Source organism: Scyliorhinus canicula, chromosome 3 (assembly GCF_902713615.1).
Source record: "Scyliorhinus canicula chromosome 3, sScyCan1.1, whole genome shotgun sequence".
Classification (NCBI taxonomy): domain Eukaryota; kingdom Metazoa; phylum Chordata; class Chondrichthyes; order Carcharhiniformes; family Scyliorhinidae; genus Scyliorhinus; species Scyliorhinus canicula.
The window spans coordinates 200,047,123-200,068,158 of record NC_052148.1 but is presented as its reverse complement, the minus strand read 5'-3'; the positions used below and the strand labels follow the sequence as shown (position 1 = coordinate 200,068,158).

The window sequence follows — 21,036 nt, the reverse complement described above, 5'->3', positions numbered from 1 at the left end:
CCAACTGTGGAAACTCCAGTTCATCTACGAACCAACCCATCTCTCCCTCTTCATCCCCCGGGTCCGCCCTGTACAATTCCTTATAACAATCCCTGAACGTCTCGTTTATCTTCCCCGGCTCTCACACCACATCCCCTGCCCCAGTCCGTATCTTCAATATTTCCCTGGATGCGGCCTGCCTCCATAGGTGATGCACTAACATTCAACTTGCCTTCTCCGAATTCGTACTGCACCTCTCTTGCCCTACACAGCGGTCCTACTGCCCTCTTCATTGTCAGCCTATCAAATTGCCCCTGTAAATTTTTCCTCCTCGCCAATCCCTCTGTGATGGGCACCCTCAAGTACTCCCTATCTACCCACACTGTCGCACTCATTAGCCGTACATATTCCTCCCTCTCTCTATCTGCATGTGACTGGAACTTGATAATCTCCCCTTGGACCACCACTTTTAGCACTTCCCAAAAAGTGGCTGCCAACACCTCCCCATTTTGGTTCAATTCTACATAATCTTTAATCACAGCCTGCATTTTGTTACAAAACCGTCTAGCTGCCAACAACCCCGAATTGAGCCTCCACCCCGGCATCTGCTCACTTCCCAATCTAAGCCGAATCTTCAGCCAATAAGGCGTATGGTCCAAAATTATTGTCCCCACGTACACTGCCCCCTCCACCCCAACGAAAACCTCCCAGCTCACCAGAAAAAAAGTCAATTCTGGAATACTCCCTTCCCCCTGGTTTCTTGAAGCACCACGGGTCCACCATACCCATCTTTTCCATAAGCCCACCCAGCTCCTTTGCCATACGTATCCTACCCATTGATCTGGGACTCGATCTATCTACTCTCGGACACAATTAAAATTTCCTCCCATGATCAACCGGTGTGTGGCCAGACCGGGATTGCTGCCAGCAAACCCCCTCATAAAACCTACATCGTCCCAATTCGGTGCATACACATTCACCAACACCACCAGCGTTCTTTCTAATACCCCACTCACAATCACATATCTCCCACCCGGATCCCTCACTTCCTTCACACTCACAAACCCTGTTTTCTTACTCATCAAAATTTCCACCCCCGCGACTTTGAATCAAATCCCGAGTGAAAACCTGACCCACCCACCCCTTCCTTAGCCTAACCTGGTACTTCATGCGTAGGTGCGTCTCCTGCAGAAAGAATACGTTGTCCAGAGCTACAACAACACCAGATAACAATTCCATGGGGGAAGATGTGCAAGTTCATGTAGATATGATCATGGAAACACTACCAGTGTCAGATGCAAAGTCTAAACTGATTATTGAAGAAACCGAGAAAGATTAAGGATTACAAATGGTGATACACAATCTCAACAATGGATGACCGAAAGATCCATGTTCTAAGTATCATCACATACGATCCGAGCTAAGTGTAGCAAATGTTTTCTGACGAAGGCAAGAGAGAATCATAATACCACAGTCTCTGCGCAAGGAAATACGGCAGAAGATTCAATGGGGTCATCTTGGAATTGAGAAATGCAAGAGAAGAGCATGAGATACTGTAAATTGGGCAGGAATAAATAAAGACATACAGAACATGGTGGAAAAGTGCACCACTTGTCACCGATATCAATATCGACAAGGAAAGAAACCGATGGAAATGGACGAGATTGTATCGGTTCCTTGGCAAAAGGTTGGGATAGACTTATTTTACCTTGATGCCAAAGAATATTTGCTAGTAGTGGACTACTATTCAAATTATCCAGAAGTAGCACAGTTGTCTAGTCTGTTGTCATGCACACAAAAGCAATGGAATACCTGAGGTAGTAATGAGTGACAATGAACAGTGTTTCAAATGTAAAGAATGGAAGGCATTTGCACAGTACTATGACTGCAGGCATGTAATATCAAGTCCATTATACCCGAAATAAAATGGCAAAGCAGAAAAAGGAGTTCAGATAGTTAAGCAATTACTGAAAAAGGCAATGGACAGTCGAGATGATCCATATTTAGCACTGCTAAGTTATCGAACATCTCCATTAAGTTGTGGTTTGTCCTCATCAGATCTGTTGTCGAAAGCTTCGAACAATTCTGCCATGTCATGCCAAACAACAAGTAACTGAGAAGATAAGGGATCAGTTGCAATCTCAACAAAAGAAGCAGAAGATGTATTATGACAAGTCTACCAGGATTCTGAAACCTTTGAAACTGAATGACGTGGTGAGAGTGGTAGATCCTGATGGCTGGTCAAAATGAACAATGGTATTCCAGAAAATAGGTCCAAGATCCTATACTGTAGTAACTGAGCAAGGACAGGTTCTGAGGAGAGTAGACGAGCATTCCTCAAAGTGAAATAACCTGCTGCTCAACTGCCAGCTGAGGATGTATATGAAGACTTACATTTTTTGAAACCAACACAACCAGTGGCCGAATGAAATGTCATTGTGAAAATCGCTTATTGTCACAAGTAGGCTTCAAATGAAGTTACTGTGAAAAGCCCCTAGTCTCCACATTCTGGCGCCTGTTCGGGGAGACTGATACGGGAATCGAACCCTGCTGCTGGCCTGCCTTGGTCTGCTTTCAAAGCCAGCGATTTAGCCCTGTGCTAAACAGAAGTTCCGAACAGTGATATGGTCAGAGCAGCAGCTATACCTACAGAAGTTCAGAACTATCAAACAGATTCACCAGATCTACCAAAGTTGAGAAGATCAGCAAGACAAGAAAGAAACCTGAATGATTGGATCTGTGAATGGACAATGTAACTGTACATGATGCAAAATACCTTGTTATGCATTTCATATGTGATATTTATTGAAATACTGTACAATATGTTTTATTCAAAATCTCCAGGAAAGGGGATGTAGTGAAATGCATAAGCAGTTGTATATGTAAATATGTTTAGCCCCTGACCACTAGGTGTCAGGCAAGTAATAGCACGTGACACTGTAATCTAGGGGGAGTCTGAAGGAGAATTTGTCGTGGATAGTTGTGTTTGTATTTGTTCCAGTTTATTAGCATTAGTTTCCAACCCACAGTTTGTTATACAATAATAAATTTGACTAGTCTAGAACTAGATGGTGCGCTGACTCCATGATTATCTCTGTACAAAAACATAACACCGGAGAGTGTTAAAATCTCATTGTGGTGAATGCATAGTTGGGCACTATCCCAGAACTGTGCCTTCAAATGCTTAAGAGCTGCTAAGTAGTGGTGAGATTGCAGTTCTGTGTGTGAGACAGCACGTCAAGAGGATCAGCACCAGGTTAGCTCAGTTGGGAAAGGTGGGTAAGTGGGGTATGAGTCAGATCATTAGTGAGTTAGGGAGAGTCAAACAAAGCTGTAATAAAGAAGGGCCAGAGAGATTGCGAATATAATTTTTTTATTGTCACAAGTAGGCTTACATTAACACTGCAATGAAGTTACTGTGAAAAGCCCCCAGTCGCCACATTCCGGCACCTGTTCGGGTACACAGCGGGAGAATTCAGACTGTCCAAATTACCTAACAGTACATCTTTCAGGACTTGTGGGAGGAAACCAGAGCACCCGGAGGAAACCCATACAGATACAGGGAGAATGTGCAGACTTTGCACAGACAGTGACCCAAGCCAGGAATCGAACCTGGGACCCTGGCGTTATGAAGCAACAGTGCTAACCACTGTGCTACCCAAGATCTTTTGCATCCATCTGAAAAGGCAACAAGCTTCCGCTTAATCTCTCATCTGAATGACAACACCTCCGTCAAATGCAGTTCTTCTATACCAAGAAATATCATCTTGACTATATACTCAAATCCAAGTGTTATAATTCTGTCTTCGTACATTTCCAATTTTGCTCCACAAACGTCCTTGCTGAGGAAATTGTTGAGAACAGATGTGTCTTTCCTGTGGCACAAAGACCAACAATATCTCTTCGAGGAAGAGATACAGTCATTATCAGAAGCATCAACATTGCAATTTTACGATCCTAGGGAGACAACTACCTTGGAGATAGATACCTCACAGAAAGGTCTGGGAGAATGCAGCAGAAAGGCAAACCACTTGCGTTTGCTTCAAAATATCTGTAATCTAACTTCTCAACATGAGCAGGAAACATTAGGTTTAATGTTTGGAATCGTGCATTTTAATACTTATCCATTTGGCAAAAGATTTGTGATAGAGACTGACCACAGGCCACTGAAGATCATTGGGTGAAAACAATTAATCAGTGCAGTGCCAAGATTGCATCTTCTCCTTGATAAAGATTGAAGGTTATGATTGTGAAATTAGGTATAAGCCAGGTAACTTGATGGTCACATTGGATACAATTAGCAGATTGCCTAACCCAACGAAAACGGAAGGTATACAAGATCTTAGACTGCAAGTTGACTTCATTGAACTTGACGCTATTCTCCAAATTGATCTGGCACATTTTGCGCAAGGCAAACGCCAGCAGCTACAACCAGAAACAGTGAAAGATTCCACAGAAAACCATAGAAAACCACAATCGAAGGATGGCCTGGTTCAATTCAGCACATAATCCCTACAGTGTTGAAGGAGGCTATTCGACCATCACGTTCTCCACCAATCCACTCCTCCCTCCAAAATAGCACCCTACCTCGGCCCACTCCCTTGCCATATCCTCATAAATCCACCTAACCTGCACTTCTTTGGGGGGGGGGGGGGGGGGGGGGGGGGCGACGTGCAAACTCCACACAGTCACTCAAGGCCAGAATTTAACCCGGGTCTCTGGCGCAGTGAGGCTCCAGTGCTAAGCACTGTCCCACCGTGCCACATGCCCATGAACACTTGAGATCATTTTGGCCTTACTGGGATAAGCTAGGCATCTCCTGGGAAATCATTTTGAAAGCAAGCAGATCATCATACTGGAATCTTTACGACCTGATTTCTTCAACAACGTCATCACTCAAACATGGGCATAGATGAAATGAGAAGACTCACAAGTGAGACAGTGGAATATCAATCACACTACTTCTCCTCATTGCCTTAGATCTAATGTTTTAGCTGAACAAATGGCACGTACTGTGATCCCTAATTCTCAAATGTGTACAGATCAAGCAAGATCTACACGTTGCAATACTACATTTGAGAGCGGCGTTTTGAAGTGTAACTATTCCATCACTGGCAGAGCTCATATTTGGCAGATCAGTGCATTTCAGTTTATCTATTCTTAAGCATTCTACTCTCAGAAACAAGAGAACAACTTCTAAAACTGCAAGAGAAGACGACCAGCGTGCACGATAAAAATGCTGGTACAGAATTGACAAGGATTTGTTCTGAATCTGGTCTGATGAGGTCATTACACACAGAGGCACAATGGTGAGGCGTAACTGAGGACAAATCAGATCCATTCCAGCTTCTCAACCACCATACAGCCCTATTCCCCGCTGGGTCACTGTCTGTGTGGAGTCTGCACATTTCCCCCCCCGTGTCTGCGGGGGTTTCCTCCGGGTGCTCTGGTTTCCTCCCACAGCCCAAAGACATGCAGGTTAGGTGGATTGGCCATGATAATTTGCCCTTAGTGACCAAAAAGGTCAGGAAAGGTTATTAGGTTACGGGGATAGGGTGGAAGTGAGGGCTTAAGTGGGTCGGTGCAGACTCGATGGGCCGAATGGCCTCCTTCTGCACACCATGTTCTATTGCATCGAGGACAAGTTCCCAAATACAACTAGAAACAATATCCAAAAAATGATAATCCCACAGATCACTGAGCAATTAAAGAAACCTTCAGACAAGGTTAAAATTACAAGATCTGGGTGTACTAGCAGATTACTATTACAACAGAGACTCCTAGATTCACCAGTGATATACACTGTAATGGTAACTAAATATAAACATGTATTATAAAATTATACCACTCCGAAGTTGGTGGAGAGGGGGGTGGGGGGGAGAGGATCTTTAAAAAGATAATATGGCCTTAAGGGACAGCAGCATGCCGTCACTAAGGGACAGCAGCATGCCGTCACTAAGGGACAGCAGCATGCCATCACTAAGGGACAGCAGCATGCCGTCACTAAGGGACAGCAGCATGCCGTCACTAAGGGACAGCAGCATGCCGTCACTAAGGGACAGCAGCATGCCGTCACTAAGGGACAGCAGCATGCCGTCACTAAGGGACAGCAGCATGCCGTCACTAAGGGACAGCAGCATGCCGTCACTAAGGGACAGCAGACTTGACTTCCGGGCGGCGAGCGAGGAGGTCGCAGGGAGAGGGGCTCCCGCAAGCGGTAGACAAGAAGAACAACCCCCCCCCCCCCCCCCCCCCCGACAGGCCGGACGGCGGAGGAGGAGCGCCGGCAGAGGAGCCGGAGCGGGAGCCGAGGAGCCGGAGCGGAGGAGCGGAGGAGCCGGAGCGGAGGAGCCGAGGAGCCGGAGCGGAGGAGCCGGAGCGGAGGAGCCGGAGCCGGAGCGGAGGAGCCGGAGCGGAGGAGCCGGAGCGGCAGCGGAGCGGCGACAGGGGGGCCCAACAGCAGCAGGTCCATCCCCTCTCCCTCCCCCCCCCCACGCGGGCCAGGAGCGGTGCGGCGGCGGCGGCCCCTCTTCTCCCCCCCCCCCCCCCCACGCGGGCCAGGAGCGGTGCGGCGGCGGCGGCGGCCCCTCTTCTCTTCTCCCCCCCCCCCCCCCCCAGCCAGCAGCGGGGACCCCCCCCCCCAGCCAGCAGCGGGGACACAACCCACCCCCCCCCCCCCAGCCAGCAGCGGGGACACAACCCCCCCCCCCCCAGCCAGCAGCGGGGACACAACCCCCCCCCCCCCCCCCCCCCAGCCGCGGGCCCCCCCCCCCCCCCCCCCCCAGCCAGCAGCGGGGACACAACCCCCCCCCCCCAGCCAGCAGCGGGGACACAACCCCCCCCCCCCCCCCAGCCAGCAGCGGGGACACCCCCCCCCCCCCAACCAGCAGCGACCACCCCCCCCCCCCCAACCAGCAGCGACCACCCCCCCCCCCAACCAGCAGCGACCACCGGCCCACTCGCCCCTCCCCCCCCCCCCAACTGCTGTGACCACCACGTGGCAAAGACAAAGGGACTCTCTCTCCTGGTTGAGTGGGGAAAGAAGACAAAAGAAAAAAGAGACTTGTATTTCTGTTCTTCCCAAAAGAAAACTGGTAAAGAGAAAAGGGGTAGGGGAAATAAATTTAAAAAAAAAATATATATATATATATATATACATATATAGATATATAATAATAAATAAAATAAAAATAGGGTGGGGAAAAAGAAGAACAAGGAGAGAAGAAAAGATGAAGGGGGAGAAAAAAGTGCCAGAAGGGAGCCAAGAGAAAGGGGGCACCGGAAGTAGACTGGGCAAAGGGAAAGCCAGCTCGGGCGAACGAGTCAACACGCGAAGCGGCGGGAAGGATGCTTCGCCGCATCCAGAAGAGCTGGACGGGCGGGCAACCTCTCCCCTGGGGTTAGAGGGGGGCGTGAATTGGAAGGAAGCCTTTGCCGAGGTGGTGAGGGAGCAGCTGCAGGCATTCAAGGCAGAGTTAAAAGCAGACGCAGAGGCCGCAGCACAGGCAGCAGTGACCAGGGCCATGTCAGGGGTGCAGCAGGTTCTGACCAGATTGGAGAAGAAAGTGGATGCCCAAGGGAAGATACTGGAAGCCCAAGGGAAGATACTGGAAGCCCAGGGGGCAACCATTAAAGAGCTGGAGAAGGCAGCGACTGACGCGAGCGACCGGGTCATATCCCTGGAGAGGGGAATGGTGAAACTGAGTGCAACACAGGGGAGCCTGAAGGGCAGGGTAGACGACCAGGAGATCAGCTCGAGAAGGCAAAATATTAAGATAGTGGGCCTGCCAGAGGGGATAGAGGGTAGAAATCCCACAACATTCGTGGCTGCGATGCTGGGCTCCTTAGTGGGGCGGGAAACTTTTCCCACCCCACCGGAAATGGACAGAGCTCATCGGTCACTGCGCCCGAAGCCCAAGGAAGGGGAAAAACCGAGAGCAGTTATAGCCAGACTGCACCGGTACCGGGATAGGGAGACAATCCTGCGCTGGGCCAAGGAGAATAGAGCCTGCAATTGGGACGGGCACGCCATCCGAATCTACGAGGATTTTGGAGCGGACATAGCTAAGAGACGGGCGGAGTTCAACAGAGCGAAAGCAGCTCTCTATAAGAACAAAGTACGTTTTGGTATGCTGTACCCAGCAAAACTCTGGGTCACATACCAACACAAGGAATATTTCTTTACAGCCCCTGCCGAGGCGAATAGATTCGTCGAGGAGCACGGGCTGGAAAAACGCCATGGGAAGTAGGGACGAGGGGCCCATGGCAAGGAGACACGTCATGCCGACGGGGGGGTGGGGAGGGGCGAGGCAAAGCCAGCCCCCTCCCCCCTGGCAGGAACACCCAGAACGGAAAACAACCCAATGCCCTAGGGCCCGCTCCAGGTGGGAGGCCAGGCCCCGGCACGAGGGAACGGGAGTACTGGAGAGGGGAGAGGGGAAGCGGGACAGCAACCTCCGAGAGGGGAGCCACCGTGCTAGCAGGAAAGCTAGCGAAGGGGGCGCGCAACAGAGCAGGGCCGCAGCGCACCCCCAACAGGGGGGAAGGCGCCAGGCAGGGGAGGGGGGGGATCACCCATCAAAGGTGGGAGAGAAAATGGGGACAGGAATGGGGGAGAGAGGGGCAATGGAGGGGTACACAGAGGTATCCCCGAAAGGGATAGAGCGGGGGGGGGGGGGGGCACCCGGGGGGCGAGAGACCAGGGAGGGGAAACGCAGGGACGAAGGGACAAAAGAGGCCAGTAAGGGAATAGGGCCACAAAGTGCCACAGACAAGGGCTCGAAACAGGGAACTGCTGCAAGCACCCACCCAGTACGGTCTGTGGGTGAAGGGGCCCCCCGGAGTGCAGGGGACTACCCGCGTGGCGGACACAAAGTGGACGGCCATGGCGGGTGTCCCCGGGACAAGGGGGAACCCCGGAGCGCAGGGACCCGACCGCATGGGGAGAGCAGTGATAGTGGACATCCTGGACGGCCCCCTAACATAGGGAAACCCCAGAGGGCAGGGGCGCGTCCACCGGACAAATATGGTTAACCCCACAGGAGCAAGGGGGCAGAGGCCCCCCACCAGAATAGTCACCTGGAACGTAAGGGGACTTAACGCCCCAGTGAAGAGATCTAGAGTCCTCACCCACCTTAGAAACATGAGGGCCGACATAGTCTTCCTCCAAGAGACGCACTTGAGGGAGCAGGACCAACTGCGGGTAAGAAAGGGCTGGGTGGGACAAACCTATCATTCCTGTTATGGGGCAAGGGCCAGGGGGGTGGCGATCCTGATTGGCAAGAGGACAATGTTTAGGGCGACAAAGACGGTTACGGACCCAGGGGGACGGTATGTCATGGTCAGCGGGGCCCTGGATGGGGCGCCGGTAGTTCTAGTTAACGTGTACGCGCCCAACTGGGACGACACGAGCTTCATCCAAAAGACCATGGCAGAAATCCCGGACATAGCGACGCACCGACTAATCATGGGGGGGGACTTCAACTGTGTACAGGACCCAACGACGGACAGATCAAACCCCAGAACGGGGAAAACCTCAAACATGGCAAGGGAACTCAGCCACTATATGGAGCAGATGGGAGCAGTAGACCCCTGGAGATTCGCCCACCCGGGGGAGAAAGAATTCTCTTTCTTCTCCCCAGTACACAACGTGTACACCAGAATTGACTTCTTTGTGGTGGGGAAAACGGTGCTTCCAGAGATAGACAAGGTGGAATACTCCGCAATTGTGATATCAGACCACGCTCCACACTACATGGATGTGCGGCTAGAGACGGGAAGGGCCCAGCGCCCCAAATGGAGGTTGGACGGTGCCTTACTAGCTGACAAGGCCTTCAGCGAAAGGATAGCGCAGGCCATAGCGGAGTACACTGAGATCAACCAAAACGGGGAGGTCTCACCCTCCACGTTCTGGGAAGCGCTTAAGGCCGTACTAAGAGGGGAAATCATAGCCTACAAGGCGCAAAGAGATAGGGAGGAAAGGGTGGCTAGGCAGAAGCTGGTCGACTCCATACTGGAGGTAGACCATAAATACTCCGAGGCCCCGACTGTAGAACTCCTGGCGGAGAGAAAAGAATTACAAAGGAACTTTGACCTGCTCTCCACCAGGAAAGCAGTACACCAACTCCGCCAGGCACGCGGGGCCCTATACGAACACGGAGACAAAGCCAGCCGCCTGTTGGCCCACCAGCTGAGAAAGCAGGCAGCCAGCAGAGAAATTGCGCAAATCAGAGATACCAGAGGCACGTTGGAAACAGAACCAGAGAAGATTAACAAAACCTTCAAGGCCTTCTACCAAGAGCTGTACACCTCAGAGCCCCCAACGGGGAAGGCTGGGATGAACCGGTTTCTTGACGGACTGAACATACCAGTTGTGGGAGAGGGCAGAAAACGGGATCTGGAAGCACCACTAGCACTGGGAGAGATCATGGACAGCATTAGCTCCATGCAGGCGGGGAAGGCGCCGGGACCGGACGGATTCCCGGCGGACTTCTACAAAAAATTTGCGACAGCGCTGGCCCCGCACATGCGGGAGATGTTCACAGACTCGCTAGCTAGGGGCACGTTGCCACCCACGTTAGCACAGGCCTCAATCTCGCTGATACCTAAGAAAGACAAAGACCCAACGGAATGTGGGTCATACAGACCCATATCTCTGCTGAATGCAGACGCCAAAATACTGGCCAAAATCCTAGCCAAAAGGCTAGAAGACTGTGTACCTGAGGTGGTCACAGAGGACCAGACGGGCTTTGTCAAAGGTAGACAGCTGACCGCGAACATCAGGCGCCTGCTGAACGTGATAATGACCCCCTCCGGGGAGAGAACACAAGAGGTGATCGTCTCCCTGGACGCAGAAAAGGCCTTCGACAGAGTCGAATGGATATACCTCATAGAGGTACTGGAGCGGTTCGGGCTTGGAACAGGGTTCACCGCTTGGGTAAAGCTCCTGTACAACGCTCCCATGGCGAGTGTACAGACCAACAATATCAACTCCCAATACTTCCAGCTGCACAGGGGCACCAGACAAGGATGCCCACTGTCCCCGCTGCTGTTCGCACTAGCAATCGAACCGCTAGCAATCGCGCTCAGGGCAGCAAAAAATTGGAGGGGGATCCGAAGGGGAGGTAGAGAGCACAGAGTCTCACTCTATGCGGATGATCTGCTCCTCTATATCTCGGACCCACAAAGCAGCATGGACGGAATCATCGCGCTCCTGAAAGAGTTTGGAGCCTTCTCGGGCTACAAACTCAACATGAGCAAAAGTGAGATCTTCCCATTACACCCGCAAGGGGGGGGGGGGGGGGGGGGGGGGGCAGCACTAAAGGGGCTGCCGTTCAATCAAGCCCGACATAAATTCCGCTACCTGGGGATCCAAATAGCCCATGACTGGAAAGGGATCCACAAATGGAACCTCACCAGCCTGACGGAGGAAGTTAAAAAGGACCTGCAAAGATGGAACACACTCCCGCTCTCCCTCGCGGGGAGAGTTCAGACGATCAAAATGAACGTACTGCCCAGGTTCCTCTTCCTGTTTAGATCCATTCCGATCTACATCCCCAAGGCCTTTTTCAAAGCGCTGGACAAACTCATCATGGCGTTCGTATGGGGGGGTAAAAATGCTAGGATCCCAAAGAAGGTCTTACAAAAAACAAAAACCAGGGGAGGGTTAGCCCTCCCGAATCTACAATTCTACCACTGGGCAGCAACAGCCGAGCGAGTAAGGGGATGGATCCAGGAGCCAGAAGCTGAGTGGGTGCGTGCGGAGGAGGCCTCCTGCATGGGAACCTCCCTCCGGGCCCTCGCCACGGCAGCACTCCCATCCCCACCCAAAAAACACTCCAGCAGCCCAGTGGTGACAGCCACCCTCCAATCCTGGAACCAACTGCGGCAGCAACTTGGCCTGACCAAAATGTCGAACAGGGCTCCCATCTGCAACAACCATAGGTTCAAACCAGCACTGACCGACGCCACCTTCAAAAGGTGGAGGCAGGACGGGGGGACACTGACAGTCAGGGACCTATACACGGACGACAGGATCGCAACACTGGACGAACTGACAGAGAAATTTCAGCTAGCTGGGGGGAACGAGCTACGGTACCTGCAGCTCAAAAACTTCCTACGAAAGGAGACAAGGACGTACCCACAACCGCCACGACAGACACTACTGGAAGACCTACTGGACGCAAGTATCCTAGAGAAAGGGAACTGTAGTGACATGTATGACCGACTGGTAGATAGGGACGACACCGTACTGGACGCAACAAGGAGGAAATGGGAGGACGACCTGGGGATGGAGATCGGGTGGGGACTCTGGAGCGAAGCACTGCATAGGGTCAACTCCACCTCCACGTGCGCAAGGCTCAGCCTGACGCAACTAAAAGTGGTACATAGAGCCCACTTAACAAGAACCCGTATGAGTAGGTTCTTCCCGGAGGTGGAAGACAGATGTGAACGGTGCCAAAGAGGCCCGGCCAACCACGCCCACATGTTCTGGTCTTGCCCCAGACTCGTGGAGTACTGGACAGCCTTCTTCGAGGTAATGTCCAAAGTGGTGGGAGTGAGGGTGGAGCCATGCCCGATAGTGGCGGTCTTCGGGGTTTCAGAACAGCCAGATCTATTCCTGGGGAGGAGGGCGGATGCCCTTGCCTTTGCCTCCCTGATCGCCCGCCGTAGAATCCTGTTTGGCTGGCGGTCAGCAGCACCGCCCAGAGCTGCGGACTGGCTGTCCGACCTCTCGGAATCTCTCCAAATGGAGAAAATCAAATTTGCCATCCGAGGGTCGGACGACGGCTTCCACAGAACGTGGGAGCCATTCATGCAACTGTTCCGGGACCTATTTGTGGCCAATGTACAAGAGGAAGAATAGTCGGGGGAAGGTAGCGGGAGGGGGGGGGGGGCTACAGGTTCGTTACGGGGGTTCGATGGCTAGCTAAGGCCCAAAACCAAGCTAAATAAACATGTTGAGGGGGGGGGGGGGGCGCAGTTACTACTACGAAGATGCTTACCTGTAAATATGTATGTTAATTTTTGCGTGTTTGTTTTTGTTTGTTTTTTTTTTTTGTTTCTCTCTCCTAACAATTTGTAATTTGTTCAATATAAAATACGAAAACTGAATAAAAACATTTATAAAAAAAAAAACTAAGGGACAGCAGCATGCCGTCACTAAGGGACAGCAGCATGCCGTCACTAAGGGACAGCAGCATGCCGTCACTAAGGGACAGCAGCATGCCGTCACTAAGGGACAGCAGCATGCCGTCACTAAGGGACAGCAGCATGCCGTCACTAAGGGACAGCAGCATGCCATCACTAGAAGGGAAGTGATTTTGAGTGTGAGTTTTACAGGGAGTTTAAGGATTTGCTGTTTGAACCATTGGTGGTTATGTACTGTCACTTTGTTCAGGCAGGGCCCCTATCACCGACTCTCCCTGATTTTGAGGATGAGTAAATACCCAAAGGGAGATGCCCCTTGGAGGCAATCTCCCTTTTAAATGTTGACTTTACAGTCTACAGACAATGCTAGCTCCGCTCCACAGCCCCCCACCCCCCAAGTCTTTTTCTCCCCCAAGACTCCGATGTACTAACAGAAGAGGCGGGATTTTCTGCACAACCCGCCGCATGTTTTTCGACAGCATTGGAGGGTATTCTTCCAACGATTGTTCGGAGAATCAGGCAGGGTTTATTAAGGACAGGTTTAGTAATGATGCTAGGAGATTGTTGAATGTGATTCAGGTCTTTCAGAAGCGGGCTCTGGATGGGTTGATGATCTCCTTGGATGCAAAAAAAGCCTTTGATCTGGTTGAATGGAATTATTTGGGGTGCACATTGCAGAGATTTGGGCAAGTGAGGACCTTGTCGAATGGATTATGGTGTTGTATCATAGGCATGTAGTGGTGATGCTTTAGATCTCAACGTAGTGTGACGCCAAAGGCAGAAAGCATCACTCAGAGGGATACTAAGCCACCAACAAAGGAAGGGGAGAGGGGGCGGGGGGGGGGGGGGGGGGCAGATGGGGGAAACCACATGTAAAAGCTGTGTAACTAAGAAACAACTTTACTTGTAAATATCAGACACACTTGAGGCGTTACTCTAAAAACTGGAAAATACCAATAAAAAACACTAAGGCTGGTGCCGGAAAATGTGATAATCCTATTATTATCAATACTCTTAGAGAGTGAAGATTGGTCTGCTTATTAGAAGGGAGATGGAAACTAACTTCCACTCCCTCTTCCATCCAGGGCAACCTAGACTTCCCACCATGTCTTATGGACCATGGATTTGACACATGGAGGGATAGAGGCATTGACACATTGTAGGTTGCGAGACATGTTCAGAATTGCTTCCTTGACATCCATTGAGCAGCTCTTCCAACAATTCGACATCCCAAGATGTTCAATTTTTTAAGTATTTACAGCTTAGAGACTTTATCCTGAATAAGACTTTACATCTTGACTCCTCCATTTCCCTGGTAGAGAAATCCTGAATTCTGTGGATCCTAAATCGTTAATTAGTAAGTTCTATGACACACTGGGCGGAATTTACTGGGTGTTCATGCCAGTGGGATATTCGGAAATCGCATTGATAACGGCAGAACAGAAGATCCCGCTGGCGGGCCGCCTCCGCTGTCGAAAAGGGAGACTCAAGTTAAGATACTGCTCCGCTTATATATATTATGCCTAATTGTAGGATCTCTTATTTTATCTTCTAATAAGAGTCAATTGTTCGGTTGATTGGAGGTGTCCAAAATACAACTTTAATGATAATTATTCACTTTAATACACTTGCATATGAACTAAATCAAAACTTAGAAATTAAATATCAAAATATGCATGAGTTGGTCAAATACATGGCAAAGGAAATCATTAATCATAAAGCATAAAGAAATCACTTTTAAAAATAAACGAATAGGATGATTCAAGAATTCGGGAAGGCAGGGATTTAAGAACAAGTCCTTACTTGTAAGGGAATCTTTATCTATGGTCTAATCCTCATTTACTCTCATTTGTTTCTAATTCTCAGTGGAGGCCTCCTGATTTGTTCAAATTGATGTCTGTTACTTAGAGGACAGTTTATTAAGCAAACATTGGCCATCACTTAAGATTGACTGGTAACCGTCAGGAATGATTGTGTCTGTGTGCGCCGCCTCATGAGAATAGGCTTATCGCGCCACTGCTGCCCATAAATCTTGCTGTAACTAATTATTTGGTATATTCTTATTACTTAATGCACTGAAATACAATGGCCTATTCACTATATGAAATCTCGTTCAACAGTGTCTGAATTTCTACACAAGACCCTAAAGTCCAATTACTATTTTTTCAAAGTCATGACATTTTGAATAATTACATTCTTTAGCCATGCACTCAATCAGTACCTAAAGACATCAATAAATCAATAATCTATCATTCCCCCTTTTGATTATTCTAAACCAAATAGAATGAATGAAGTAAAGCAAAGCAAAAAGAAAAATGAAATAAAAGCTAAAAGAAACATATTCACGGTTGTCTTTGATGGTCCCTTTGTTCAGGAACAACCTTCAACACTGGAATGAGCAATTCTTAAAAGTGTTTTGCCAACTCAGTAATCTCGTCTGAGTTATCTGGAGTATAAGTACAACATTCTGATCCAATGAGGGCACATGTCCCTCCTTTCTTGGTGAGAATATAATCAAGAACCATTCGATTTGAAAGGCCACAGTATAGATAGCCAGCATTTCAGCGGAAACCTTTAACGGGGCTATGGATGTGTCATTAACTACCTTTTCTATGATGATTGTCATCTTATTAAACTCTATGGTTACCTTGGCACCCCAATAAAAAGGAATGAACTGAGCAAGAAGTCTATCTCGTATAGTGATGGCACGTTTACTTCTTATCCCGTTACCTCCAATAGAGAAGGGAAATGACGAATAGCGGTTATCACATACCCCAGAGAACATGATCCTGACCAAAAAAGAGGAACCAAGGATAGGTCCTGTGGTTACAAACAAAATAAGTACCATTATAGGAAATAAAGTGAGCAACATCTTCTGGGTACCAACGGTCTGATAAATCCCCTCCGCCGGTAGAATTATGTAGGCCTGACAATAGGGAGGAACCAAGAGAGACCTAAATTAATATTGAAGTACATTTGTAAGCCCTACTTACATTAAAATAATGAGTGCAATTACTATATCCCATTTCCAGTACCTTAGGGTGATAAGATGTCAAAAATACTGATCCCTCCTGATTGAAGGTGGTTGCGAGGTTTATATGGAGAGGATTCTGGTCTCTGTCGTAATTGGGTTGGTACCATCCGGAAAAGGTAGTCAGCAGGTAACATGCAGGCCTCCATAACTGAACCCTCTTTCTCAGGTAAACCCTAGATTTGGTTCCCCTATATTTTCAGGTCCGGTCCGTGGTGTGAGTCCGCCATGTCGCATGGGGCGCCCGCTGAAGGTACTCCAGGGCCCTGCTAATCTCCTTCAGGCAGCAGAGTCACTCTGAACTTGATAGATTTTCCGGGCTTGCCTTTTGGAAATGGAGGTTCGGGTCTTCCAAAGCTGTTGTCCATTTAGTCCACCTGGCTGAGGTGACTTTTGCATAGAATTTACAGTGTAGAAGGAGGCCATTCGGCCCATCGAGTCTGCTCCTGGACCTGCCCACCGGCTCCTGGAAAGAGCACCCTACCCAAGGTTAACACATCCACCCTATCCCCATAACCCAGTAACCTCACCTTACACTAAGGGCAATTTTGGACACTAAGGGCAATTTTCATGGCCAATCCACCTAACCTGCACATCTTTGGACTGTGGGAGGAAACCGGAGCACCCTGAGGAAACCCACGCACACACGGGGAGGATGTGCAGACTCCGCACAGACAGTGACCCAAGCCGGAATCGAACCTGGGACCCTGGAGCTGTGAAGCGATTGTGCTATCCACAATGCTACTGTGCTGCCCATGGATAGTGTGACTCTATCCATTGAAAGTAATGCATGAACTGTATGAGGGCATTTAATGGTCTACTTTGTTTCTAGGACAATGCCTGCAATAACGTTACAGCTTTATATGTGGCCTCTATGGCTCTTAGGCAACTTCCCTATCCGAGGGCTACTGTGTCCAGTTTTCCTGAATAGTACCCAATTGGTCTCTGTTGATCCCATGTTCCTGTGCTAGAATTGCTGTCATGTATCCTTTTTTCTCATGAACAAATGAGGTTAATGGTTTCTCGCTATTTGGAATTCCGTGAGCTGGTGCTGAGCACAAGGCCTGTTTCAGATTCACAAAGTCTTTTCTCTGTTCTGTTGTAAGGATGATTTCCTCTTTTGATTTCCGATTTCCCTTTAAGAGGTCATTCAATGGTTGTGCCAACTGAATCAATCCAATTTATATTAAAGTTACACAAACCCAAAAAAGATCCAAGTCCTTAAACAGTGGTGGGCTCTTTTGCAGCCCGAATTGCCTCTGTTCTATCTTTGGTAAGTTTCCTTTTACCCTTTGAAATCTTCTGACCTAAATAGATAACTTCATGTTGAGCAAGTTGTGCTTTGGCCACGCTGGCTTTATGTCCCCCTGGCTGAGATGATCCAGAAGAACACACAAATCTTTCTCATGATCCTCTTCTTTAATGGTGGCTAACAAAATGTCATCTACATACTGTATAATGCTGGAGAGCAACTCGGGCAATTCCCTTAAATGTGAAATACAGTAGGACTATAATGAAAACCATGTGGTAGTCTTGTCCGGGTTTACTGTTGCTGTTGAATGGTAACGGCAAACCATGGTTGACCCTTCTGTGTTATTGGTACCGACCAAAAGCCATTGGCCATGTCTATAACTGAAAACCATTCAAGTTCTGGTGTTAGAGCATTAAAAATGGTGGAAGGGTCAGCCATCAAAGGAGCTTTCTTATCAATACACAGGTTCACCTTTCTGTCGTCGACGGTCAGGTGCCATGTGCAATTTGTTTTCTGGCCAGGCCAAACTGGGCTATTCGGTGAGCTGTGGGTTTTAATCAATACCCCCCTTCCTCTAGTTGCTTTACTATAGGGAGCATTCCTTCAGTTGAGCAATTGATGGGATATTGTTTGATACATGATGGGGAAATTCCAGTGAATGATGTTGGTTCCATATGTAGTAGGTCACAATCATTCTTATCTTTGGCCCAAATTGGATGTTTATAAAGCTGATCTTTCCTGATGGTTCTGATTGACCATATTACTTTTCCATTTTCAAAGTTTAAAGAAGAATTTAATTGGGCTACAATATCCAGACCCAGAATGGCCTGGTCCACTGGACCTATCCAGACTGGAGAAATCAATTCATGTGAGCTGAATTGTATTAACATGGTCTGAATTCTTTTGATAATCAATGTATCGCCCCCTCTACCATGGGCTACAGTTATTTTGTGATCCAAAAGAAACAATTTTGCATACTCAAGAGGAAAGCATGTTAACTCTGCTCCTCTACCAAAAAGACAGTCTACTTATTTACCGCCCGCCATCAGTAATACATGTAATCCATCCCTCCTGCTGTCAATCAAGGCGTGAAGCGAGGCAGGGACAGGGGATTGAGGGCGGGCTTTTCTCGGTTTTTTTTGGCACTCCATCAATGCAGCCTGATGTTATGGTGATATTTTCTTTTTTTTAAATATATTTTATTACAGACATGTATCAAAACATGTTAAAACCCGTAAACACCCTGGGAAACATACTTCCCAGCAATCAACTATACAGTCTGTACCAATCTTTGGATGAGCAGAGATGAGTGGAGGCGGAGGCATATACATTTCTCGATATGGCGGTGACAGTGGGTCAGACCTATACGTCTCCCCGTACGGAGCCACTGGCGGGGCCCGTATGCTTCTCTAAATGGCTCACAGTACGTGATGTCATATCCCTGATGCCACTGTTGTTTAGCCCGGCACAACCTAGCCCAATGCCCTTCCTTCCCACTACGGTGACATTTTCCCCGTATTGGTTTTGGCTCCCATGGAGCATTTGAATTAGGTAAAGCATTATTTGTTGACTGAAATGATACATGTTTAGGCTGTACCTCAGTCTGGAGAGCACGAACCTTAGCATCCATATTTCAGTCAATTTGAATACATCGATCTATTAATATCGCGTATGTTGTTGATACTCTGTCCCACACAGGAAACACCAGTTTTAATGCATTAAACAAATCTATTCTCAAACTGGCAACAAGGGCAACCTTCAATGGCCCAAGAGTATTTGTGTCCCAAGACTCCTGTCCCTCCGACAATTCCATTCCTGAGTGCTCCGCCCATAATTTCCTAAACCTTTCCTCATTCTGCTGCTTCCTCTGTCTTCTTCTGAATACAAGCAGTAAACATTTATCTAATCAGTTTTTGGCGGGTTGTATTTTAACAGCCATTGCTTAACTACAGTCCACCGCTCTTCTGGCTGTTCATTATCTGTAAAGAGTGGGATCCCTATTTTAAATTAATAGGCTCCACATTGTCTGAATTGCTCCTGATCGGCTTTCCATGAGTCATTTTGTATGATATATGATATTGAATGTCTTAACCTAGCAACAAATGTAGGTAAACGCCCTGAACTGTTATCCTTTCATATCTACATGGCCTTATCCTCATTTCCCTCGATTTTTCATCCATTATTAACTTGTTATTGGATTGATCCGGTATTTAAAAGGAAGCACTAGTTATTTAAGTGTGTGGTTCTAAACTTATCCTGTCTTATTTGTTCCTATGTTTGCAGTAATTCTTGTTCTGTACTATACCTGTTTTGCATTGTTTACTGCTCCTATTTGCTTTTTTGTTGTTGTGTTATTTGTAAAATCTGAAAAATTTTAATAAAATTACATTTTTAAAAAGAAGAATCTTCAATTTTAAAGTTTCCTTTGTGGGTTTTTTTTGTTTTGTGACAGTAACATGAAAGTGTCCTTCAAAAGGGGCTGATCATTTGTCACCATTAGTTCCCAAAATAATATAAAGGGCTGGCAATCTATTCTGCTAGGTTATAATAATAATAATCTTTATGTCTCTACATTTCCCAGATCAGGTCACTCAGCCTAAACAAGTTTTATTTGGTGATATCAATCAAGGAACAATGACAAATGGCTATTTTGTGTTCCACGTTTTGCAAAGGCATTAAATTCCTGCGATTGCGCTCGCCCTGAGCTCAGAGAGGCATTTAATCCCGAAAATTGAACTTTCTTGTCCTTATGGTTGATGACGATTGAAAAATGGACTAGAATCATCTGTCAATACCCTACATCCCTGGGGCAGCATTGTGGTGCTGTGGTTAGCATTGCTGCCTCATGGCGCTGTGGTCCCAGGTTTGATCCCGGCTCTGGGTCACTATCCATGTGGAGTTTGCACATTCTCCCTGTGTTTGCGTGGATTTTGCCCCCACAACCCAAAGATGCGCAGGGTAGGTAGATTGGCCACACTAAATTGCCCCTTAATTGGAAAAATGAATTGGGCACTCTAAATGTTTTTTTTTAAATACCCTACCTCCCCAACAGATGCTAATGGCTGCATCTTATTTGCATACCCCATCAACATGGACGGCAAGGCCCATTTTCATCCCTTTTTTTGCCATGGACAGAGAACCATTGGCAGCAACCATAAGGAGAAATTCAAATTTCTGGTGGGCTTGTTAAATTACTGAATATTTATCCCTGTTTTTAAAAAGAATTATTTTCACTTTTTCAGGATCTTGGTGATGTGCAACGACCAGCTGCTGGCCAGCCTTTGTAAGTATTTGTAGATCTGAAGCAGATTATAGTACAAAATGCAATGAGCTACTTTCGGCCACCCCAAAAGTGAAGCTGCAGACTCCATGGAAATTCTGGACAGCTGTTTACCTTGGCAACCTGCGTAGAACATACTGTTGAAAATAAGAAGTAGAAAGGGGAAAATACAAATGTGTAATTTGAAACAAACTAGAAAATGCAGAAAATCCACAGCAGGCCCGTCACATATGTGGAGAAGAAACATGGACCGCCATTCAGGCTCTTCAGTTTCGACAAAGGGTCCAGCTTGAAATTTGAACCTGTTTATTCTGGTCTCATACACTAAATAACATGTGTGTTCAA

The 21,036-nt window shown here is 48.1% G+C and overlaps 1 protein-coding gene across 4 annotated transcripts in view; it reads left to right on the top strand.

Moving 5' to 3' along the window:
- Window positions 1-21,036, top strand: part of sh3d19 (SH3 domain containing 19) — a 264,388-nt gene that overhangs the window by 182,981 nt on the left and 60,371 nt on the right. For all 4 annotated transcript variants that reach the window (XM_038791981.1, XM_038791983.1, XM_038791979.1 and 1 more), the window contains one exon: window positions 20,654-20,694. In XM_038791981.1, the coding sequence (XP_038647909.1) occupies window positions 20,654-20,694 (41 nt within the window). The remainder of the gene's footprint in view (window positions 1-20,653; window positions 20,695-21,036) is intronic.